This window comes from Eurypyga helias, unplaced genomic scaffold (genome assembly GCF_000690775.1).
Source record: "Eurypyga helias isolate BGI_N326 unplaced genomic scaffold, ASM69077v1 scaffold36871, whole genome shotgun sequence".
Lineage (NCBI taxonomy): Eukaryota > Metazoa > Chordata > Aves > Eurypygiformes > Eurypygidae > Eurypyga > Eurypyga helias.
The window spans coordinates 16,645-42,493 of NW_010233537.1; the positions used below are offsets into that span (position 1 = coordinate 16,645).

The 25,849-nt window shown below is 39.9% G+C and overlaps 1 protein-coding gene across 1 annotated transcript in view; it reads left to right on the top strand.

Annotated features, from left to right (window-relative positions):
- Positions 1-2,615: 2,615 nt before the first annotated feature.
- The window catches only part of DIRC2 (disrupted in renal carcinoma 2), a gene marked incomplete at both ends in the record, with an annotated part of 25,066 nt that continues 1,832 nt past the window's right edge, over positions 2,616-25,849 (top strand). The window contains 3 exons of the mRNA XM_010161757.1: positions 2,616-2,709; positions 15,520-15,782; positions 21,603-21,732. Of these exons, the coding sequence (XP_010160059.1) occupies positions 2,616-2,709; positions 15,520-15,782; positions 21,603-21,732 (487 nt within the window). The remainder of the gene's footprint in view (positions 2,710-15,519; positions 15,783-21,602; positions 21,733-25,849) is intronic.

Genomic DNA, 25,849 nt, shown 5'->3' on the forward strand with positions numbered 1-25,849 from the left:
CATCATTTTCAACATGCAGCTTTAACCAAAGGAGTTTTTAGGTGTGTGTGTTTTTGAGGTAAAGTGGAAAAAAAAAAGTGACCAAAGAATAATCTGTGTGATCAAAACATTTAAAAGTGGCACATTACAATGTATAGTATTCAAGGTGAGGACTTCACAGAATGTTTGGAGAGATCAAACCCACTTGAATGTGAGGCTTTAACTGATAATTTTATTTTAAAATTACCCAATGCGTAAGGTTGACATTAAAAATAAGCCTAAATTTAGGGCTGGGGGGACAACTTTGTCATCCAATTCAGTTTTCAGCGAATTGCGTGTTGTTTTTCTTAGGAAACTTCTCTGCAGATTTAAATTAAACCTTTTTCTTAGCTTGTGGTTTGGTGTGGGTTTTTTTTTGTTTGTGTGGGGACTTTTTTAGAAATTAAAAATCAAATAGAAGGGATTTTTTTATTTGGAAACACTCCTTGTGTCCTGTGGTGGTTTAAACTTAAATTTCTGTATGATACTACTTTACTGCTGTGCCCTGGGCTTGCAGCAGGCCTGTGCCTTCTGTGGTGCCCCGTGAGCAGGACCTCCCAGGCTGGCTGGCTCTGCCCTTGTGTCTCCTGAAAGGCAGAACGTGCTGTGAAACGTAATTCAAAAAGACCCTGGTTTACATGGATAATATGAAGATGACACGTACATTGCTAAAGCTTTCCTGAAACATTGCAGCAGCACTTCCAAATGGAAAACTGTGTATTTTTCAGTTAAAAGACTCGTCTTTTGATATTCCATCAACAAAATTCTAATTCTCATTGCGTACAAGTTCTAATTATGCACAAAAGCAAGGCTAACAGAGGTTCATTTCCCAGGAGAAAATGCAGAAGCATCACATACGTGATCGTGATACAAACAATTACCCCCACAAGGTACGCAGTATGGTAGTATGGGGTTAAGCATGGCATGGAGGCTCACGTGGTGGCCCGGCAAACATGAAGAACAACAAGATTTTGAACAGCATTATTCCCCAGGCATTTAGTTAGGGCTCTCTGAACATGCACACTTGAAAAACCAGTTTAGCAGCAACAAGTGCTGGTTGAGCACATAGTAAAACAAGTAAGTCTGGGCGGGCATTGGAAATCCTTTAAGGAAACATATTCTCAGCTGATGATCCTTCTTCAGGGCATCAGGGATGAGAGGTGTCCTTCAGAGTCACAGGACTGCAAGTTGCATTCCTTTTGTTGATGACTGAGCCATACCAAAGGAAGTCATGCTTCCACGCCAGGAAACCTGTAGCATTAACTACTTCTGGTTTGGTTGACTTGGGCTGGGTTGATTGGGGGAGGAGCCGTCTTTGGTTTGGTTTGTGCAGTTCCCAGCACAAGGAAGTTGCGTACCTGTGAGTAAGGTTCACTATGAGCTGCTGCAGTATAAGAGCAGGGTGATGCCTTGTCCTCTAAAATTACATTTTGTTAAAAACCCCCTAGAATTTGCATGGAGACAAAATATTTGGTGCGACTACTGGTTGAATTGTACTGATTACAGGAGTCATTAACATAGAGGGAGTGCTTCTCTGAAAATAGGTTGTTTTAGAAAGAATCAAAATAATTTGTTAGGTGAGTTATCACAGGGACCTGTTCTTTTACAGTCTGTGTTTTGGGTAGTTACTAGTTGCACCTAAAATTTAGAGGTTCTGCATGTTTGTCATAATCTAATTGTTTTTATTATGTTTTTCTAAGAACATGGAACCCTTTATTTTCTGTTTGTGGCTGTGAAATCGTTTCAAGCTTTATGACTTCGCAGATGTAGACTGTATCAGCGGTTTTTAATTGCGCGTATTTATGATTTTGGTGTTTTACAAGATTGCGGAGGTTAAGCCCCTCAGCTGTCAGCATTCTCTTTCTGTTTGTTGCTGATGGAAACACCTCAGCAGCAGCAAGTAAACTGCGGGCAGAAGGAATCGCAGCACTAAGATAAAGTTGTTTCTAATCTAAGTGCTTTTCAGTTGAGAAGAACAGTATGACAAAAAAACATATTCAAGGAATCATTTATAGCTTTTTTTCAAATGCATTATATTTACAACCTCTGACAATTTGAGCTGAGCGCAGCAAAAACCTGGCCTAATTGCAAGGACTGCAAAAATACGCTCACACTTTTTTGCCCCTGAATAAATAGTTATTTCTTCAGGATGAAATGCATATCTGCATTATGAAAGAAAACAATAACACTGCTGTGTCTGCATTCATTAAGTGGTTGGAAAAGAATGTACAAGTACAGATTTTTCTTTGGATCTACCTAGATTTCACATCACATCACACACTGCAGCATGTTCCCTGATGCTTCTAATTCTAAAGGAAATACTGTATTATCACTTTTCACTTCCAAGAATGTCTGTAAGATCTTTGGGTACAGTCCTGTGCAATAGCTATAAGCCTTTGTAATTCTGTAGTTTAAGTATAAAAACCCCCACAGGATTTCATAACGTATCTGTGATTCATATCAGCACCCAAGTGTTTATGATTTGAAAGATATATGCATTACTTCTGTGGGGCTGCATGTAAATATATATATTTAGGTGACATTTTTTTTGCAACTTTGCTGACTTGACTTGTAAAATACTGTTGTTTTTTTCTTAGGTCTGAGAGTAACTGTGTTACTAACGTCATCCCTCATGGTGTTGGGAGCTGGCCTGAGATGTGTTCCAGTTTCAGACCTAGAAATTAGGAAGAAGTAAGTGAATTAGTTATTTTTAATATACATATTTTATACTTTCTGCTGGTGTAATTTTTGCTGCTACTGCAAAGAAATGTTAATACAAATGTTCTGTATGAATTTGATATGCCAAATGTTTGCTGTGCAGATGCGGGCTTACATGTTTCTTTGCTTCTTAAATGGATTTTTCTAGTCCTTCTTCTACATAGCATCTGAAGATCAGAAAGCCCTTTACAAACTTGAGTTAATTAAACCTCGCCCCATTCTGCATAACTAATATTAATCTGTTTTGCAAACAAGTAAGCAGAGATTTAGAGAGGTTCAGAAACTGGCCCAAGATCACAGAGGGAACCTTGCCACAAAACCTGAAAACTTGTAATTTGTATGCAAATGTTAAATAATTAGTTCATGTTTCTCATATTGTATGTACAAGATTGTGCAGTGAGACAGATGAATTTATGCAAAATAGCCTTTTTCATGTAGTCTCTTCCAGCCTGCATTCCAAAGTCGTCTTATACTTTCTCTATGGTCAAAATGAATGCCTTCTGTACACATGAAATTAAAGTATGTGATAGAGACAGATTCCTTCCTAAAAATCACGCAGTCCAAACAATTCAATGGCCCCATCAATGTATCCTGAACCTGGTAATACTTGGCAAGTACAGGAGTCACATTCATTTTGCACAGCCTGTTGATCACTTTGTTGTGCCTTTCATGCTGAAGGAAGGAGTACAGGGATTCCTACGTTTTTCTGCTTCTTTAAAAGCAGTAGTAGCACTAGATCTTCACTAGTTATGCTTGCATAATACGTAAGCACTAGGAAAAAATATTTATAGAAGTTTTTTATGTGTGGTTTCTTTCTCCCCTTGAATTGTAGTCAACTGTAAGGCAATCATTGTATTATTTCAGCATGTTCTATTTTTTTTCCTTAGCATTGCTTACCCTGGAAATCAAGTCAGAAACAGTTAAATTGAGAAAGAAAATGGTGTGAAGTAGAAGGCAGGTGATTGAATATCATGGATAGGGAAAAAAAAAAAAAAGGAAGAGGTTCAGAGGACTGAGAACGTGATAAACTCACTGACTGTAAAACTAGCTCCGATCAGGAGTGTAGGTAGCTAATATTTAATGGTTGGCTTAGTTACTAAGTGCAGAGTAGGGGGTGTCATTTCAGTTCCTGGTTGCTTAGTGAGTGTAAGGAAACCCAAGGTGCTCAAGATGTTAGTTGCCAACAGCATTGCCCATTCTGATGTGTTGTTCAAGGTCTTTGTGAGCAGGGGAGGCTGAGCTAACCATATTCTGCTACCGGTCACAGTGACCCATTCTATTTAGGATAAAAACACGTGATTAAGGAAGAGCTATCCTCATTGTGCCCTTTTCTCAAGATGCCAAGGGATGCTCAACAACTGGTTCATCATCTCTGACCAATATTGGATTAATACATAATTTTTAAATGGGCCAGATGGTTTAAATGCAACAAAATGTGGTGTCTTATGTTGCTTTTAATTTGTGATCTGTGTAAAAAGACTTATGTTGCTTACCAAAGCAGGGATGAAGGCTGTAAAAGCCTAAGAAAAAATTCCCAAATAAGGTTTGGATGTGAGGTGTCATGTAGGGAGTGGGAAGGAGAGTTTCCACATTCCATCACCTTTAAACAAGTTTTTCTAGTGTAAATGCAGTGAGGGTACCTGGGAGAAGGGTGAAATAAATATTTAAGGAGATACATTCAAAGACCAACTTTAACTGGGGAAAGAAAGTCTGTACACTGTATAGAGTCTGATGAGATGTAGAAAATACAATGATACATTTTATTGAAAACCATATGGGGGGGGGAGGGGGAAAAGCATGAGCAGAATCCTTAGGAGAAAGAATGCTTATTTCATTTATTCATGCTGTGAAAGTATGCATCCTCTCCAGCTGAAATTGATAAATCTGCTTACTTAGCCTGCTCAAAAAAATTGAGAAATTTTCAAGAATTACCGCTCCACCTGAGGAATTAGTTTGATCGATTAAAAATCTACAGAGAATTCATTATGGCTGGGTGAATCAAAAGGATGGTTTTTAAGTGATAGTTGCTTGAGATACTGTAAATAATTGTGCACACAGTGCAATGTTACACCAGGTAGCTTGTATGGTTTTGAGGACTAAGACTGAAGGCCAGTTTTCATCAGTTACTTGAAGCATGCTACCAAATAAAATAATATTTTTGAGATGAGCGTTACTGCTTAATGCATTAGCAACAGCTGGCTGAGCGCTAAACTATGCACTTACTCTGAATGTGAATATGCATCAATATGACAGTTTGAACATTACAGAGCTGGTCAGATGGACAGGATCACCCACAAGCTAATACTGGAGCATTTCAGAAGCCAGTGTAACTGGAATTTCTTTAAATGCTTTTGCATGTTTTGTAATGTGTTCCTCCAGTCCCTGGGTAGTCTGCAGTAATATACCGAAGGATTTCCATGGGACAATTATGTCGGAGTTAAGATACATAAAATTACAAGAATGTTCACGAGGTTTGTCTGGTTTAGGGCTTTTTCTACTTTGTAGCTGTCACTGCTCCCTAAGCTCTTGTAACTTAACATTAAGGAGAGCTGCTAAAGCCCATCGCCTATCAGAGCAATCACAGATGTGAGGAAATCACCGTTAAGACTGACATTTAATCCTGACTGCTTTATGCTCCTTATCTCACACAGACCTGTAATATCCAAGTGCGTTCTTAAGCTCCTTTCTAGCCTGTAATTATTCTTTTGGCTCTAGTGTGGAACAGCAGACTATCTCCAGCGCTCCAAGTCATGTTTTAAACACAAACCTTAATCTCTGTTTTCAGTTCATTTCATGCCCATGTATGTGCGTGACTTGTATGTGGGAGATTCAGGTTGCGCATTTGACTGTGTCTCTTCAAGCAGCAGTTCCTTACGGTGAACTTTTGTTCTCTGCCAGCATGACCTAAAACTGTACTGGGAATCTATGCCAGAACCTCATAAATTCAGTGAAGGCTGAAGTGAGTGCATGGTGAAAATGGGGAAGTATCGACTTGTGTGTGAGATTGAGGAACCAGCCTATGCATGGACTAGTGAAGTCGCTCTCACGTACATGTTTGCTCTTACCTGCTTTCCTCCCCAGCCCACTAACCTGGGAGGTTAGTGTGTGTATTGTACAGACAAGGAGGTTAAAGAGAATTTTTCTTATGTTCTTACGCACTTCTGGGTTTGTCAAATTTCCTAGATATGTGTCAGTGAATTTGACTTAAAAATAAAATCCCATCCCACTCTTCCTTTCTAAACATTATGAAAACCTCTTTGCCACACCTATTTTTTCAGTTCATTATTAATATAAATTATGTAGAACATAAGACATTATCAAGTTGTACCACTCCTGGACTTGCGCCTTCTTCCCTTCTCTGAAGGTTACAGGAGGATTGCTAATGCATTTTGCCTGCATTTTATCCAGTCTGTCCTTTTTGACTACTGCTTAGCACTGAGTGAATATTTTCACTGCACTCATTTAGATTTGGTTATTTTATCCTGAACACTAATGCTACTAGGAGGCCATTTTTTTTTTTTATATAGACAAAATCAGGATTGTTCCCACTTCATATTTATCTTATATTCTGTGTTTAGGAATGTATTTACTTACTGCTTAAGTGTTCCATATGACTGTAAAATAATACTTCTAGGCAAAAAGCTATATGAGCTGAAACGTGTAGGAAAGAAGGAAATAAATGATGAAACCAGCCCATAGCCATAAATCTGTGGCTTTTAAGACTGACTGTGTGATGTAAGACTTCTTAAAATGTTTTGAAAGACAAGATAATTAAAGGCATGGAAGTAAAGAATGTAACATAATTTGTCATTTGTATTGAATATGTTAATTAAGCAATTCATTAGACCTTAGTATGCTGTGGGCTGGTAGGGTTTGGCCTTCACATTAGATTTCACAACGGAGAGGTAGTTATTGGGGACCTTGAGTCACGGCAGTGAGAGGGCACTCCGTGGCAGTAAGGATCATTAAAGCATTTGCTGGGAAGCCAGCAAAACAATAACACAGAGAATGATGGTGGAAGCAGGAGGGATTATTTACGAAGTCATTTATAGGGGACACACTGGTAATTCCTATAAAAGGGCTTTTTCTTTAATAATACCAGTTCACAGATTTTTGACGTTTTTTGCAGTCTGATAGGTAGATGTCAGCTTTTCTCTTTATTATGTTTGTAGGTTTGTTCTTACCACATCTGTGGTACATTTTGTTTCTGTTAGCTAGTTGCAACCTAGTTTGTATCAATTATTTTGTTCGTGTTAAATACATTGTTTAATAGTTCCACATTTTTCCTTCTTCATCCCTGAAAGCCTCAAGAATGACACAGGATCATGTCATTATTTGTCTTGCCTGACCCTAACATCACCATGAGCCACCATTCTCATGCATGAAAATTGCAAAGGGACAGCTCAGAAGAGGTATTTCAGTAAAGGAAATATGTCAGGAAGGACATATTGGGACTCCCATATTCCCTGGCAATACTGAACACACTTCTGTGCTCAAAAAAACCACCCCAAACTAGAGCAGCTGTGGAGAAGAGGGATTAAAATGTTCCAGAGGATGAAAAGAGCCTTTTAGGAGAGGATGGTAGAAGAATCTGCCTGTAAAAAATAAAGACAGAGTGTGATGCATTTTATGTGCTCCCTAACTCACTGGGGAAGAGAAATGAAAAAAGTATTTAATGTAAAGCGTGGTTCTGGGAGGAAAGAGATGACTAAACGTACACCTGTTTGTTTGCTGTAGCTCAGGGGGTGTAGGAGGAAGGTGTTAAGATGGAGCGCTTGCTTGGCGCTGATGGCACTTGCTGGATTGTGCTTCGGCTGCAGTGCTGGGGGAAGGCTAAGCTGGGTTAATCCATGGCATCAGAAGAAAAGAGGTAAAAGGAGGGGGGGAAGGAAACAAGTCATTCACAGGTAGGTTCTCAGGGGGAATATTTAATCTTTATACCTCTGTAACTTAAGAGTTTAGCTTGCTTTTATTACCTCCACCAGCTTCATCTTGTACATGTTTTATTTTTTAACTTCTGCTCCAAAGCTGCTGTTTTAGATGAGAGGTCTTGTGAGTTGTTCCTAAGTGGCAATGATTTTTTTTTTTTCCTGCTTTGCTGCTTTGTCGATGGCAGCGGCGGATTCAGTGGGTGATGAAGTGTCCTGCCTGCCACTGCCCAAGCTGCATGTCCTGTGATGCACCAGCAGCCGCTGCTCAGCGCTGCCGCTTCGGTGGCACCCAAATTGGCTTCTCCTTCAGCTGAAACAGCCTTAGTGGGAACAGGAGGCAGCTTGACAGTTTTGGTGGCAAATGTGCTTTGCTCTTACTCCAGTGCTGGATTTTGGCTGTGGCAGTGTGGGTATCATCCGCCTTCCCCAGCGATGGGGTTAGCTGCTGAATTAACAATTTACAGACTGTGTAGATACTTGGAGTGGTAAATCCAGTAGAGAGATTAAAGGAAACTCTGAAATCTCAGGAAGGGCTTGGTATTAATAGGCAGCGTTTCTACATAGCCTCAGCTAGTATTAGCCTATGCTGGAAGGGAAGAGAATTTATATTCTTTGTGGAATATTTGGGTCCATCTCATATAATGGCAGGTGTTATCCTCAATTTTATTGAGCTTTTAATTTTTTAAATCATATTGAGCTTTTTGCCTTAGTCTTGTAACAGTTGGCCAATTTCTGTCCTTAAAGAAAAATTGTATTAGAGTCACAGAATGGTTTGTGTTGAAAGGGACCTCCTTAAAGATCATCTAGTTCCAACCCCCCTGCCATGGGCAGGAACACATTCCACTAGACCAGGTATTAATTGAATGTAGATCAAAGTTGCTGCATTATAATCAAAACATCCTCTTGTTCTTTCACTAAAAAATTGTGCGGGAGCATTTAAATAAGTCTTGTGTATCACATTCCCTAAATTGCCGTATCCCCTGTACGTTTCTACTCTTTCGTAAAAATTCCTACTTAGGACCTGTCTTGTGCTAAGTAGTCTCCATCAGCTTTCTCCCCCAGCAGCCCTGATAGCAGCCAGTCCCAATGCCCTTCCCTAATGACTTGTTTCAGTACGTTTTGCCTCATTAGCCCATAATGTAATTGCCTACTTTGTGTTTACAGCAATGCTGTTTATTTTGGGTCTGTATTTGATGAGTGTATCCTCCGTGTGTTGCTTTAAAGAGGTCTTCTTTTGATAATGGCTATGTAGGGTGGGTTAGCTTCAAAAGAAATACAAACAAAAGATTTTAATTAAAAAAAAAAGGGGGGCAAAAAGAAGCTTTGATTTCATCTGTCCTCACCATTCTAACTTGGATAAAATTTTAAGTGAAGAAACCGTCTTCTCAGCTGTGTGACAGCTGTGTTGGCCGCACAATAACATGGTGTGTCGATGTGAGGGTGTGAGTGAATTTGTCACTGTACTGCCAGGGGTCCCACTGTACGCCCACCTCATCCCTTTCCTCCATCACGACACCTGATGGAGACATCAGGCTCTCGGTCTGAGATTGCTGCTTCCTCTCCTTGCAAATCCTTGTCTCTCTCGGCAGGTTCTCAGCAATAATAATTTCAGAGAAACTCTGCTTTTCCAATCCTTTTAAATTTAAAACATAAACTCACTTTTTCAGACCATTGTGAATGTGTTTGGTGTTTTCTTTAATAGTAGGGGAAGAGGCATGAGGCTGGGATGCCTGGGGGATGCTCTGGTCCTTTCCAAGTCCGTTGCCATGATGATGTGACCAACAGTGCTGAGGCCGCGGTTTGTACAGTGGGTGAAACGTGAGCCCCCTTCCTGATAAAAATGGTTGACAATATGTTTTCAGAAGTTTTTCTCTTTTTCTTTTTGCTTTATTGCTGGAGATAATGTACCACACAGTGACTCAGGCTTTCTGCTTTTAATAATTTTTCTTACTGATGGGGAAAAACAGCTTTAAATTATTCCACATATCAATGGTCGCATGCATCAAAAACAAGCTAAAAAATGCTAATGGCCTCAATCCATGAATATCCAGAAGGCATAAAGCTTTTGTAGTATAAATATATCATTTAATGAAAATATTGAAGGGAAGTGCATTTCCATGAAATTCATTTTTCAAAATGTTATTTTTAATAGATGAATTCATTGCTTTACCCAGAGGTATCTTTCTTTCCAGTCCTTTTCCAGACATAGAGCCTTATTGCACTCCCTTTGGGTTATGAGCAGGACAGCATGTGCATTGCGTTCTCCCCGTATTCTGTAGCAGTGGATTGCTGTAAAGCATGAATTTGATCTCCCTAATTCTCTCTTTGCCTTAAAAATACCTGAAGAAGTTCCACTTAACCTTTTAGGGGTTCTTTTGTTGTGTTTATTTTTGGAGTCCAGAGGAAAAGCGCTCTCCTTTTCTAGTAACTTGATTGTGAAGAATCAGAAAGGCTTTTTTACAAAACTGGTATCAGTTCCCTCCAAGGTACAAGAAGTCCCTTAATGTATAATGTGGCTAAGTTTCATATTCCTTTTCCTGGGCAAGAAACTTGCATCATACATCAATGTAGACTCTAGAATAGGAGGTATTTGTTTGCTTTGTTGCCATGTACTGAGGCTAAATTCAATAGCACTTGAGAAGTGCTCTGAAGTCCTCCAGTGGAAGGGTCTCTTTCATTTGCTTCCAGTAGTTCCCACAATGAGCTAATCACTATATAAATTTATTTGTCTTCCAAATTAGCAGGAGTTGAATAATCTGCTTCTTTCAGTGAGTGAAAATGTCAGGCATGTGAAAGAAAAATCAGCCATCCATTTCCGTAAAACATTAACTTCTTTATCCAGAATCCCTTTTTCCGTTAATTGTTAAGATCAGCAATTAATTTCCTCAACTTTTCCAGGCTAAGAGGCCCGCTACACCTCTGTCTTTGTGCAGCAGCAGGCCAGTGCTCTCAGTGACTTTGTTGCTCCTCACGCTTTGCCAAAAATGACAAAACTGAATTACCAAGTTTTTTTTTTCATTGCATCTAAGTAGAAGTTTGAATAGTGACTAAGTGATCAGTTCTCATGAAATTAGGAAAACCTAATTTCCCAGTTGACCAGGGGCTTATCAGAGGCTGGTAGAGAAAATCTGTGATTGGAGAGTCAGAGCAATGCAGTGGGGCCGACAGCCTCGTTCTTCCCCCGTGTTGCCTGCCAAAGAAAAGGTGAAAATGCTTTTTCCACTCTGCTAATCAGTGTTAAAATACTGACATGACTTCTACAGGTCTAGCCTTCCTAAAACAAGTTCAATTAACACGTCTTAGAACTGAGCTTTGGAGAATTATTTTAGTGTGGTTTAAACCTGTTGTATTAAACGTAATTTTTTTGAGGAAGTAATTTTCCCCCTACCATTGCCATTGTTTTCCTATTTGAGTATAGAAACTAATGAGGTTTTCTTTCATTTTAAATTCTCTTAAGTCCAGACATGAGACATACTATGGTAGAAGCACTGCAAGTCTGGGTTTTTTACACAGAAAAAGTGTGTATGTAACACACAGCTTAACAAAGCCAATCCCGATGGGACTGTGACCATGCATGAAAAGTTTCAACCTGTACAGGGAGAAAAAGATAAATAAAACTGACTGTAAATGAAAGCTCTTTCCTGTCTTAACTGTATGGTATTATCATCAATCACTAAAACCTTTTTCCTGCACAATCTCTTTTCTTTTCACACCCCCCGCCCGCCCCTCCCCCCCCATACCCAGTTTGCTCAGTGATATTGTAATTTCAGTATTTATAGCCTTACATGGAGGGTTTTTTTTTTTGTGTTGCCTGTTAGGATATTGCAATGGTGACAGCAGGGAGTGAATAAAGCAGGTGGAACCAAAGGTTACTTCTTAATACTTACATAAAGTCTTGTCTCAGGGAATTGATGAAAACCATGTAATTTATTTATAAAGTGACCTGACAAAAATTTGGAAAAGAAATTACAAGATAGTACAAAAAGAGTTGTTCTTCTTTAATTGCTGTTGTTATTGTTATATTTGAACTATCTCTTGCTCTGTTTTTACAACTGAGAGGCCAGTTTAGGAAAAAATAATTTCTCTATTTTGTGCAAAGGGTGTGCGTGTGTGTATATATACACATCTGTGTATTCATTTTTTTATAGAGAGACATATACACAATGTAAATGCATCAGTTGTGCCATAGTATCACAGTAGTGGATATTGCATTTAGCACTAGCATTTTCTACCTGCCCTCAATTATTTTCTTTTGTAAAGGGCTCGTGTGTTCAACTGCATGTTACAAATTTGGCAGAGCACACAAATTCATTAGCACAGAGGTCAGGTGTGAAAAAAACACCTTGACATTTTGAAACGAGTCCCTGACCTGGCTGCTGAAATGGTTAGAAATACAAGATTTTGGGTAGATGTTTACTTCCCATTTCTGCGTTAAGCTAGAGAGTCGTCTGTTATTTTCTAAGGCAGGGATGAATTTCTGGTGTCATTTTTTCCAATTTTCTCTTTCATGATTGTGATTAAAAAGCCTTCCACTGTTGTGTTATTTTCTATTATTTGAGCTCAATAACTTTCTATTTTTTGATAGTTGAAAATAATTAGATGATGGCTGGATAAGTAATGCATCTGAAAACAGATAAATAACAGATGAAAATTACCCTGTTAGTGTAATAAGTCTGAAAAATATTTTTCCATCTGGGTAAGGTCCTGAGCTAAAGTTATCTTGTTAGTCCTTTTCTCAGAGAAGAGAAATCTTGTGGAGAATGAATCTGAAATAGTGACAGGGAACAATGCAGTTGCTCAGTGCACCTTTTTGGTAGGAAAAACAAGAAGAAAATCAGGGAGTACCATAAACCAATCTCTTTTGGTGCTGGAGCAGTTTTTAGCACTGGTGGTATACAAGAGCAGACTCCTATGGGCTGTGAGACCGAAATCTAGCCCAGTGATGGTAAGACGTTGTAACAAACGACAAAAAGTCACCAGTACTTTTGTGTTCATATTTCTCTGTCAGATGGAGCGGCTGCTACATGTCTCCCAGGGTAGCAGCTTAGTAAATGCACTGAATCACGTTTTCCATCTCTTGTCCCTGCCTCTCTAGGGAAATGAGTTAAGGATGTGCAGAGAAACAATGGAAATAATAATTTTCTCAGGAAAAGTGGCTTAATTTAAACCACTATTGACAAAGTGATACAATATGATTTAGGCTGTTATCATAAGCAGAGGCATTTGAGGGAGTAGTCTGTATATCTCTGTGCAATTCAGTCTGAAAATAGTGTCTATGAAATGCAATATGTTAGGTTTGAAAAGTTAAGTAATGTGAAGATAAGAGATGTTTTACCCTGGATGATATTGTCAAGTTTGGTAAATGCCAAAAATGCAGATAGAAAGGAAAATCTATGGGAACAGACGGCACACAAGGCAGGGCAAGGCTGGACCAGGTCGGAGAACAACAACGGAAGAGATCTACAGAAAGACAAAAATAGGCTCTTTCTTTGGGGGAAAAAAAAAAAAACCCACAACCAAAACCTACTAATACAGAAAAGTAGCATAGAATTAAAGTTCTGGCTTAAGATACTACTTTCTCCCTTTGGATCTGCAAAGTAAAATTAACATCTGTGTCTCCCTCGAGTACAGAGGTCAGTTGTAGAGCTTTACTGAGATGGTGGAGTTTGATAGACATAATCTACATCTAAGTGTAAGTACATGAAAGAATACATATAATTCTCACAATATATGAATTGGGTTTTTTGTTTTGTTTTGTTTGGGTTTTTACAAAATTTTCCTTTCCTTTCCAGATGAAGTGCCTATGTGCCCATAGGCACGGTAGAAAAATTGTTGTACTTTTTTTCTGATTTTAATGAGTTTTATTTGCCCTTAGGATTTCAGTAGAGTAGGCATACTTGTATTAAAACAATATTCTCATAGTGGTGTACAAGCGAACAGAAGTGGCACCTATAGCTATAAAGGTTATTTTGTGGTGACACAGTTTTCCTAGCGTACAATAACAAAACCACAATTTAAGCATTAATTTCACTTTGGAGCAAGAGGAAATACTAAAATAAAATCTTTGTGTTGCAGTGGTTATCCTACTTGTTACTGAACTACAGCTGTTTCTGAGGATGTAGCATAGCTCTGCAAATACCCTGGAACAGTTGAGGATAAGTTTGAGAATAACTCGGTGTAGTAAGATATATAGAATGAAAACACCAAAGTGCACAAGGATGCCCAGGTTTGTCCAAAGTACACTGGGTTGGAGAGTAAGCGTAAGGGATTCATGTAGTGTGTCCTCCAAAAAACTATACCAGAGGATTATTTAGATAGTGCTTTTTATTTATTTAACTACTTCATTTTCTTTGGTGGGGGGTTGGGGCAGGCGATCTACTGATCATTGAATAGGCCTGACCATACCTTGGTGATGTCCATCTGAAACTCATCATGAGCAAATAGTAATGAAATCTGTCCTTGAACTTGGGGCGGGGGGGGAAGTGCAATTGCTTGTATTTAAAGGTGGATAACTACTGTCCCAGCTCAGAAAGTGTTTCCTTCAGATGATATGTAATAGCTTTTTTTCCTTTCTTCTTTCTTAGAATTTTTGCTTAAAAAAAAATTGATTTCTAATCCCTGATAATCAGTAGCATCTATTCCTTCTTATTGCAATAATCTAGCTTGCTAATTTGACAAAGAGTCTGTCAGCATTTCTTTTGCATATTTTGTTCCTTTGTGTGCTTAAAAAAACTCCTGCTACACTGTATATTATTCAACCATTTGTGGCTTGAAACATTGCCTAAATGCTAGCTTATGTTTGCCCATTTTCAGGCCATAGCTTTTTATGTCTGACAACTCAAGTCTTGCAGCAATAACACCGAGTTCCTGTTACGCTTAGAAAAACACCAGCCATTTAAAAATATCATCTGCCACCATGTTATTGCACAATGGATATATCTACTTTGGAGGGTTGCAATGTTGTATTTGACTCACTAGCTGGTTTTTAGACATGAGGTTTTTATATAAATTCCACAATGCTTTCGCATTTCACAGCTGATCACTTTTTGGAAAAGTCAAAGTGGAAGATTTCTGGCTGACTTCCACATGTAGAAGAGCCGTCAGAAAGTCCTTCCTGTATGTGCTCATTGTACTAACATTAAGCCAAAGTTTGTAGTGTCTTCACTGCTTGGAAGTACGATCTCTGTGCTGTCACCAGTCTTATCTGTTAAATCCCAATGAGTGTGAAAAACGAGAAAAATCTGGGTTTGCTTGGCTGTTTCAACAATGTGTTGAGAATGGCCAGATTGCTGGAGAAGACGATTCACTTGGAAACCTCAACAGCCCAGCCTCCTCATCTTTAGGCACATGGAGCTCATCCGAGTGTGGAAATAAAAATAAATAATGCAGTGAAAAAATTTGCAGAGTATTTTGCTGAAGTGTTTCAAGTTTGGATCTGCTGTAACTAATTTAAATCTTCTGTTGGGATTTATGCAGGCAAGGGGTCAGGTTTAAGACATTTGTAATTTAAAGATTTCCTGCTACTACACCTTTTCTACTTTTATGTCCTGTAATACCATTTTTCTGCGAAGAAAGTCCTTTTTATTCCCTCTTCCTTTCCTGCTTTGAAGAGAACATTTGCTTCTCCGTTTATCTGAGGTAATGAGAACCGAGTAGCTCTGAATTCTTCAAATCAGTCTAATTGGGCTTCTTTTAGTGTATAGAATATCCTTTTTTTGCACAGGACTTTCATTTCTTTGTGCAATCTCTCCATCCTCAGCACTCAATATCTTTACAAGCTTTTTTAACTACAAAAAAAAAAAAGAGGCAAGCGATTGTCATCCAAATGACTGTGGTCTCTTCTCTCTTGCAGGCTGATTCACGGAGGGCAGCTGTTAAATGGCTTGGCGGGGCCAACTGTGATGAATGCGGCACCATTTCTTTCCACGACGTGGTTTTCTCCAGACGAACGTGCCACAGCAACGGCCATCGCGTCGCTGCTCAATTACCTGGGTGCTGCTGGCGCGTTTTTAGTGGGACCTCTGGTAGTGCCATCTCCTAATGGAACGTCTCGCCTGGTAACGCAGAGCAACACAGAGCACATCAAGGACCGCATTGAGGCTGTGCTGTATGCAGGTGTGGTTCAAAAATAAAAACCAAAAAAAAAAAAAAGGAAAAAAATTATAAAAACTTTATATTCTTTCATGTGTGTTTGGTACTTGTGAACCACTACCCTCTAGTGGCTGGTCTGCACAGAAAACAGTTACTGACTGGTGGAAAATCATGAAGTTGTAAAATGTTGTACCATCAGAAGATTTTTTTTTTTCTTTCCTTTTTTGTAGGACAGATTTAAAAATAGCCTTTTGTACAGACTGATTCCAAATGAAGTACTTCAGTTGTTTGTATCGGCTGATCTTAGGAGAGTTTATGGTTTCCCAGAGGTTCCAAACTGGTTTTTGCTTCTTGAATTTTCATTTAAAAAATGTGTCCATGACAGGTTGGTGGTGTTCTTTTGTTTCTATGAGGAGAGAAATCCAATAGCCTCTCAGCATTAAATCCTTTCCTGGATTAAGTCAGCTTTAATTTATAACTTGCATATGCGTTTCAAATGTGATTAGAGTATTAGTATTTAAGAATCTAATATTAAATCTAAAAATCAATAGATTTGGGTTTTAACTAAAATCTCTTAGTTCATACATGGTGAACAATTTCAACAAAATGACAACAGTTTAGTGGAAAAAAACCACCGATATAAAATTCACCTGATATAACTTAGATTATGTGTCCTTGCTCTTTTTCATGCAATGGCGTCTATGGCAGTTTGTGTCACTTACAAAAATTAGCTGCACGTTTTAAGAAAAAGAGTTGCTTAAGTACCTTAAGAGCCTATGATCTGACTCGTAGTGGGTATAAATTGATATAGCGTTAAGAGCAGCTGAACTTTACCACACCGTGACAGTTGCACGTTTGGTTGGGTTTTTCTCCCCTTACAATTGCAGCCTCTGAAATGCAGCCAGGAGTTAGTCCTGAGTGTTCCAGAAATCTTAAAGTATATATATACTGTGTCGTTCATATGCTGGTTTATGGGACTGAGTTAGCTGTTGTGATCATTTATTCCTGGACGTTATTCTTACGGAAATTTGTCAAGTTAATAGTGCAGTTGGGTGAGGGCCACTTTACTGTGCATTCTAAAGGAAGTGGAGTAGAAGTTGGATCGCTATTTCGGCAAGTATTCTTGAGTAACCTATGTTTTACTGGACTCAAATGTATTGGAGCAAGAAGGAAATTTTGGGTTGGTTAATGCCTCTTTCAGAGGTAAATATGATGTTAGACTCCAAAGATCTCATGGTAGATGAAAACAGCCAGTGTGAAAGAAGGAAAAATAAAGGCAAGCCAGCTTTTGTCTTGAGAAGCAGTAGATAAAGGATGGAAAAATGTACCAAAAGTACTATAGCTCTCAGATACTCTGTGAAGAAGTTCTTCACAGAGAGGGTGGTGAGGCACTGGAACAGGTTGCCCAGAGATGTTGTGGATGCCCCATCCCTGGATGTCTGCAAGGCCAGGTTGGATGTGGCTTTAAGCAACCTAGTCTAGTGCAAGGTGTCCCTGCCCATGGCAGGGGGGGTGGAACTAGATGATCTTTAAGGTCCCTTCCAACCCAAACCATTCTATGATTCTATGATTCTATTTCATCCACCTAAAGGAAGTACAGTACTGTGCCTAAAACCACTGGTTCGAGTCTGCTAGCACTAGAAATGTTGCCTTCAGCAGCCCATTAGATTCACTTTCTCTTCTGTGACCTTTTTTTAAGCATTTTCTTCAGAAACTGTGATGGACCTTGCTTACCACCAAGGTTCTTGCCTGCCCCACGTCTCAGCATGGCTCTTTCTGCCTTCCTGAGCCGGCAAGGGTTTGGGAACAGCCTGTATAGACCTCTTTGGGATCGTTGGTCCCAGCATAAGATGACCTTACAGCAGGTCTTCAGCTTCATAGGAAATGTGTTTTCTTACTTAGTATTTCACAGTGCTTTGAGCAGAGCTGATTTCTTTGTGCAGCTGCAGTTGGGTTGCATAGGGTGCGTCTTTTCAGGAGCTATAATGCCTTTCTTGTTCAGGCAGTGAGAAAGAGATGGTTCTTGAATGTGTACTGGCCCATGGAGAATTGCAGTGACAGTGGCAAAATGTTCAACTGGTGTAAAATTGGTAGGAACTGTCCCAAGAGAAGGTTGTTTTGAATTCCTTTTGGGATTTGTCCAGTCTCACCTCAGCCTTGTTTCCCTGGAGAGCTGAAGGAGCAAGATCCTCGCTGTCTGCCTCCCCCGTGCTCTGTTATGCCAGGTAGGCTCCAGAAGTGGAAGGAAGGGTGCCTCATGGTGGGTGACTACCTCGAGGTAGTTGTATTGCTCTGTTCACCTGTGGACCAAAAAAATACCTGCGAGGGGTGGTGGGTTATTATTTATCCCCTTAACCATCTGAGCAGAAAATGAAGCTCAAACTGACTTCACTGGTTACTAGAAAAAGTGTTACAGAATGTGACGGAAGGAGGAGTTGGACCCAAGTACCCCGCTTCCCCACTTCTTTAGCAGGTGTGGTTGGGCTTGGTAGGACCTTTCCTTCAGATGCTATGGGAAAGCTAGTTTCACGGGCTGAGCACCCTGGAGTTGTGTTTGGGATGGAGTTTGTTGCTGTTGTGTGAGGTAGTGTTAGATAAGCAGCCTCCAAAAGTTAGGGGCTGACTTTTAAAAGATGCTAACGATGTGAATTGTTAACTTGGGATCAATAGCATGCCAAGAATGTGGTAATTTTCCAAGGACTTAACCTCAAACATGATTACGAAGCAATTGCATATAAACCCATTCTGAAATTGCTCAGTTAACTCGTTTCTTCTGTGTTTTAATAAATTGCTGTTCCTTTACCTCAAAGGCAGACTTAAGAGCTCAGCTGAACTACCACAGCCTCTTTCTGTGTCATTTGTGTCTCTGCACATTCAGGTTCACAGCTGAAATAGTACAGATACAGTAAGTCAGGATTGAATTGTATTACCTGAGCCACATAAGGAAACTGGTTATTCTGCATTGCAGCTGGAGCTTTTAGCCATGTGCTTTCCTGAATGTCAGTGTAAACCACTCCCCCCCCGACTCTGGCCCATGGCAGGGGGGTTGGAACTAGATGATCTTTAAGGTCGCTTCCAACCCAAACTATTCTATGGTCCTATGAAAATCATTATTCATTCTTTAAAAAGTGTGTGTGAGGTACCCTCATTTCCCCTCTACATTTCAGGACAAGATGGGGAGGAGAGTTTCCAGTTTTGGGTAGGTTTTTGTGCCATGAGGACCCTGTCAGAAGAAAAAAAGACCTTGTTCCAAGGAGTCTTGTGCCTTACTTCTGAACCTCTTTTTTTCTGTTTGGGGCTTACACAGGCAGCAGGGTGCCTGCTTCTTAGGCTAAGTTGCAAGCATCTCCACTTTGACAGTCACAGGTCGCTGTGGCACGACACCCAGCTTTTGTGAGGCATTCCAGATTCACTCCTCAGCAAGAGATATACACGGCTGTATTTCCGCACACCAATTTACGTTGTCTTGCACAATTCTGAGTGCTTTGCTGCATCCATTGCACTGTTGAGAAGCCAATAGTCATCTCCTGTGGAGAGTTCCTCTTCCCTGACTCCAGCTCCCTCACTCTCATTGTTCACCTATTTCTTACCTTTTATCTTTTGCTTACTTATATTTCCTACTTACAGACTAAAACTTGTCCTGGAAATATATTTTTCTTTATCCGGTCTGGTAGGATAAATGATGATAAAGGTGTGGGTTTCCTAATGAGGAAGCAATGCAACATGTAAGAAATTGGATGCGTTTGGCAGTATCTGGACTTATGATAGAGATGTGTTACGGCACTAAAGACTTGCTCTTCATCAGAGGGAGCTGCTTTAGTTTACAAAGTTAATTCTGCTCTTTTCTTCTGTTCATGAGGGCAATGCTTGTGAGGCAGATTTGTTAGCCTGGAAAGTATAACACTGGGAAACATTAAAGAGTTGCAGGAAGGTACTATAAGGACTTCATGCTGAATTTAATAATTAAAAAAAAAATGAAGTGTTACTATATTGCTGCTACTGCAGCAATTTTGACTGGCAGGATTCTTGAGGCAACCCGTAGAAGAGGCCCCAAATGGGCACCTGTTATAAAATATTACTGTGACTTAAAAGAATTATCAACGTGTTTTACATTCTTTAGAGAAAGACTTAGCCTTTCCCCTTACGGCATTGCAGTATAATGAAGTTAAATAATGAGCACCTTGGACAAAGTTCATGGGTTTGTGTGGTCACATTCCTGGTGGCTATACTTGTCTGCAGTCTGAAATCTTCCTTTAATATGCTATTAAAGCATGTGTATGCAAGTACGTATGTATACTTATAAACCTATATGTAGACCTAGATACAGGAGAAGGGAATAAACAGCTTTTGGCAAGCCTTGCTTCCCTGTCATCATGTAGTGACAGAGCATCTCATGCCTTTCTTAGGCTGGAGATGATCAGTTACAGCCGGTTCTTTATTCACTGCTCATGGTCTCAAAAACGATGTACACAAAGATAGAAATTAATCTGTTTACTGGAGACCGGAGGGGATATAGTGACAAGGTTTACTTTAAGTGCCCTTGACCCTGGAAACATGCAATTAGACCACAGCAGGAAAAAGAGACCCCACATAATTCAAAATGAATCCTTTAGTATTTGATCGTGAAGAATGGCATTGTCACATTCCTGGTACGCCTTGAGAAGAAATCTAGTGTTGACTTTTTTCAGAATAGAAGCATTCATTTCCCTTCCCCATCTCCAGCTGATCCATTTAGACTACAAGTGTTACTTACTTTTCAGTTTCCTGTATTTATTTTCTTCAGGTTTATCAGAAGAGCTGGCAAAGTGCCATGTTAATACCGATTTTTTTAAAAAAGAGAAGAAAAAAGAAAATGAATGCAATTGAGTATCCAGCTCTGCTGGAATTTATTTGTGGTGTTGGTGAACACTTCTTTGTTATAAGATCACAGGTTCTTTTAAGATAACACACTTCAGCTATACATTTTTCTCTGCAGTAGCAAAGAATCTTGTGTTCATAGTGGATGGGAGAAATATTGGGATTGAAGACTGTGGAGAACATGATATACATTGTAAAGGGCCTGTAAAACAAATTAATTTGACTGTGGGTAAAGTTGTTTTTCTTCTGAATGTCTGATCACGGGGCTTGCTGAGTGTTTTCTGTGAAGTGCTCATCACTTTGCAAGTTCAGGTCCAAATTTCAGCTATGAAATTTTTCAAAGATCTAGAATATCTGCTGCTGAACAAGAGGAGCATCTACAAACAGCTGTATTCTTTCATTTTTATCCCTATTACCTGTGCTCCTTCTGTTCCTGAGCTGTTGCTGCTCCTGCACTTTTCTCTTTATATTCCGTTGCCATGTAGTACTGTTGGTGTCTGAGATGCTGCCTTCCTTGACCTTTCGTTTGCCTTCATCATCCTGTGCACTGAGTAATAGTCATTCCCTGCCCTGGGGCTTCCACAGTCCCATCTGTTTAAAGTCTCTAGCACGCTATTACCTGCTCTGTGCTACTTCCATCGCAAGGAAACATGTCCAAATGCGGTTCCCTCTGAAGAGAAAAAGCAAAAGCTTTCCTTTTGCTTCACTGAGTTCCCCATGTGTGATCCTGGTGCTCTGCAGCTCCTGTCACTGGAATGGACTGCCTGTATTTCTTCATCTCATTGATTCTCCATCTCAACTTGAAATCTTGCTTGGGGAGGAAAAGAAATTCTCCTTTGAGTTATGGAGTTCTGTTGTCAGGAGCAGTAAAGCACTTGTGGTGGGATTTATGTATCAGAGGCTAGCTGATAACAATGCTGTGCGGAAATAAGTCTTTTGGTGCTAACATCTGTTTTCGGTTTTGTTTTTCTTTGCCCTCTTGCTTAGAATTTGGAATGGTTTCCCTGATATTTTCCGCAGCGTTGGCCTACTTCCCCTCGCGCCCTCCATTCCCGCCCAGCGTGGCTGCAGCGAGTCAACGGCTCAGCTACAGGAGAAGTTTCTGCAGACTCTTAAGGTAGGTCTTCATTGGCTTTCCACTTCAAAGCAGATCAGAACCTAAATAAATAAAAACAAGCGTGCTTTAATCTTCTCATTGAGCAAAAAAGTTGGTTTGTAGTGCTTTTAAATAAAATAAAATTAAATATTAACGCTGAGACATAAGAGAATGCTAACTGCTAAAAAGCAGACATTAAATTTTAAATCACTGGGTATTTCTAAAGCCTTCCTGCCAGAGTCCTTCAGCACCAGCACTGCTTTAGTCATCCTGTTAGCACAGCTTTTTTTATGCAATGCTTGTGTTACATCAGGTTCTACAAGATTGTTAACAATGTGTGTACTGCTGGGTGTGAGATAACAATTAACAGCGCTGAGCATAACTAACTAATAAGCTGCTTTCGTCCATGTTTATTATATTGGGATGAATTCAGGGTTTGCTTGTCATTCAAAGGAGTATTCAGCTGTGGGAGTAATGAATGAACTATCTGAAACCATTGTATGATTTCTTAAAACTCATTAATGATAGAATATGAAGTGGGCGTGGGAGACGCATCTCCAGATGTGGGCAGGTTCAAAGGTGAATTAGTTTCCTCTACATTTTTGAGTTTAAAAGAAAAAAAAAAAAGGTTAATAAAGGAAATGACATCTTCAGCTTTGTAACTTCTGCCACTTGGGCTCTTTTGATAACACAGTGGCCTTCCCACCACACCACACCACACCACACCATACCCTCCCCTCCTGGTGTTTGTAGAATGTCTTTTGTAATAGTAATCTGATCTCAGAGGAACAGCTAAAGCAACTGTAGTAGTAATGCTGAATAATTGTGAAGGTCCGTGCTGTGTATGTGATACTGCACAGATGAACTTCCAGGGGCAAAGAAGAACCGCTTCCATGGTGCGGAGTAGGGCTGACTTCCCCCTTACTGCGGATGGTTTCTTGGGTGGTGTAGTGATAGGAGCTGAATCTGCATACAGAAGGCTCCTTGAAACTTGACAATTGCTTTAGGCATTTAGTTCTTACAGACCTATTGTGCTTTCTAAAAGTGCATTTAGAGCCAGCAGAAACAACTCATCCCTTGTGGTCATTATTTTGGGGGGTTTTATTTTATTTTTGGAGGCTTTTGTTTCAGTTTGGGGGAGTAAATAGTTGACAAGATGCTTAATCCTGTGTGTTCATCCTGGAGCAGGCTGGCAACTGGGTGGAGGTGTGAGTACGGCTGGCTGGTTAGTCTGCAAAGTGACCTATTAAAAAATAGCAATTCCCATAAGCACACTTAGTGCACACAATAATGCTGTTACGCACCCAAGCTGGTGTGTGGTGAGACCCTGCCCGAGGGCTGTGTTGTAAAAATGTTGCTGTTGTACAGAAATCCAAACAGCAACTGACTCCGCAGGTGAGATATAAAATTTCTGTTGACAGTACTCCATTTGGGAGCTTTATAACCATTAGATTCCTTGTTCAGAGGGTTGTAAACAGTGGACCCGAGATACTAGTAAGGTCAGGAGGTAAACAGAAAAGCTGGATTAGTATTCACAATCAATGAAACGTAAGAAAACAAACTGGATGCTTAAATAATGAACATGGCTTATAATGTCTCCAAGAACCAAGAGGTCTTTTAAATATGGCCAGGTAGCTCATTTTACCTTCCTTCCCTCTGGTCTTTATGCGTTTTTCCATGCTACCCCTTATCAAAGGCACCTTTTCATTCTTCTGTACATGCTACATGGAACAATTCATCATTAAACCCACTTATCTTGGGGAGTCTTTCAGCAACAATTCATCAAGGAAGGGGGTTTTATGAAAGAAAATAGTATCTGCTGTGCTTCAAGAGAAATCCGTCTTCTGGTTCGTTAGCTTCTAAGCTGTGTTGCCTGCCTAATCTAGGCTTCATAATTCTTGGCACAGAGAGCCTTTCTTTTGCCTTAATGGTGTAGACTGAAGGTAATCAGCTAATGAGTACTAGGGAATCATGATTTCCTCTTACTGCAAACTTAGCCTCTGGTATAAGAACTGTGCATAAGGCATTTAGGATTTGTGAGCTGGTGGGCTGACCCAACTGCACACCAAAAAGCACTCATGAGAATTGAGATGTTCATAATTTCCCACTTCTCTCCCCCAGGCTGCAGTTTTATTACTTCAAAATAAAAGCTGCCTAGCATAACTTTACCATTGAAGTCACTGACCTTTTTCTGGGACGCCAAAAGGATCTACCACATCCTTGCAACTCCCACACTCATTCATACCTTCGGGTCCTTGAGCAGTCATCTTCATGAGCTGCTTCTTGCAGAGTTGTGTTATACACATCTTCAGTCAACCAACCCTGTAGGCTGCTTTTTAGCACTTGCTTAGGGACTTGGTTCTTCCTCCTGATTTGGAGGATTCCTGCTTCTGACAGATTGTAACGATTAGCTGATCTCTGGTTATCTCCTGATACCAACTCTCTCAGCCTGCAGTGGGAGACGACAGATTAGTCATGGTTTGGGAGCTAAGCCCAAACCTTTTAACAGTCTATCACACACTGTGACAAGTGTAGTTTAAATTTCCATTAGAAAAAGTACAGTGCCCTTTCTCAGTTTCTTGGGTGAAGCAAATATGACTTTTTTCTTTTTTTTCCCTCTCCTATTTCAGAATATGCCACAAATTTCCATGGAAAAAATTATCATACAAATAAATAGTTGATAAGTCTTTAAATCTGCATTAAGAAAACATGTTGTGATTTTTGCTTTGAAGTAATTGGATGCTTTTAGCTGGTTACGTGCCTTTTATATTTTCAAGGGTCTATGTATGCAATTTTGAAATTTCATAACAGGACTTTTGTGCATCTTTATTTCCTTAATGAAACTTTCATATGGCATCACCATCCAGTGATGGAAGTTGTTCAGACTGTGCCTGGTGTTAATAGGCGCTGTCAAAGTTATTCTGAAAATGGTGACTGACTTTGATGAGGCTCCCCTCTGAACCAGCCTCTCTTACAGATTCTAGTGGCATTAAGTAGGTTTCTGGGAAAAAAAACCCCAAACCAAACCAGAAGAAAAAGCCAATTTGTATTCCAGCAGAATGGTTTAACAGAGAGGCTAACGCTGATATCCTGTCATAAGGGCTGATAGGATGGAAAACAGTGTGGGTTCACCAACTGATGGTGTGACAGACAGCACATTTTTCTATTTTCAGTGGAGCAATTGCAAAATTGCAAAAACTAATACAAGTGACTGGAGCCACAAAAAGTGGAGCTGCTGCTAAAGATATATGTTTCAAATGGCTTCAGCACTTAACATAGCCAGCAGTGGCTTCTGCATGACAAAAGGTCAGGATGGCATCTGGTGACTGGTGCTGCTTTGTCACTGCCACGTACCCTTTCTCCTGGTCACCTTTAGTCTGGAGACTGGGCTGGGGGACAGCATGGGGAGCCTCTGTCACTGGAGGATGTCGTGACACAGAGCTGGTTCTCTGGTATTGGGGCTAGGAGTTGGATGAGCCAGTGGGTCTTGTTGCTTGAGTAACAGAAGACAAATACAGCAGAGGAGATCTCGGTCAAGTAAGTTACAAAGTACTCACCCCCTCCATAAGTAGCTCTTTATGAAGATGAGGTTTAGATACCCAAAGGTTTTGAATATTGAGCAAGTGTTGTTTCACAAGAGCACATTCAGACTTTTCCCTCTGCAGTCTATGACATGGCTATATATAATGTCCGTGCAAAACGGGCACTTTCCGTTTTATTTTTTTCTACAGATGTTGAATTAGCTTTTACATGGATAGTATTAAATAGCATCAGAAAATCTGCCTTAAGACATGCCGAGATGATACAAGATAGGCTAGGATAGGAGCATGGCATTCTTAAGAGAGAAAAAAAGTTGTCAGGATGACAGCAAACGCTTCAGCATTCAGAGAAATGTAAGGAGTGTGTGAAAGAGCTGAAAGTTTGGGAGTTGTTTTTCTTTGCATTAAAAATTAAATCTGACATGAATGATACGGAAAGAGGAGGATATGTTCATGTGATGAAATGTGTTATTCAAGAAGAGGATGTGTGAAAAAGAACAGTGCAAAAAAACGCTGGCTGGTGCGCCGTGTGTGGATCTTCTAGGGGAGTAAACCAGCGTAAGCTGCAAACCTCTGAATGTTTTGGAGAGGATTTGAAG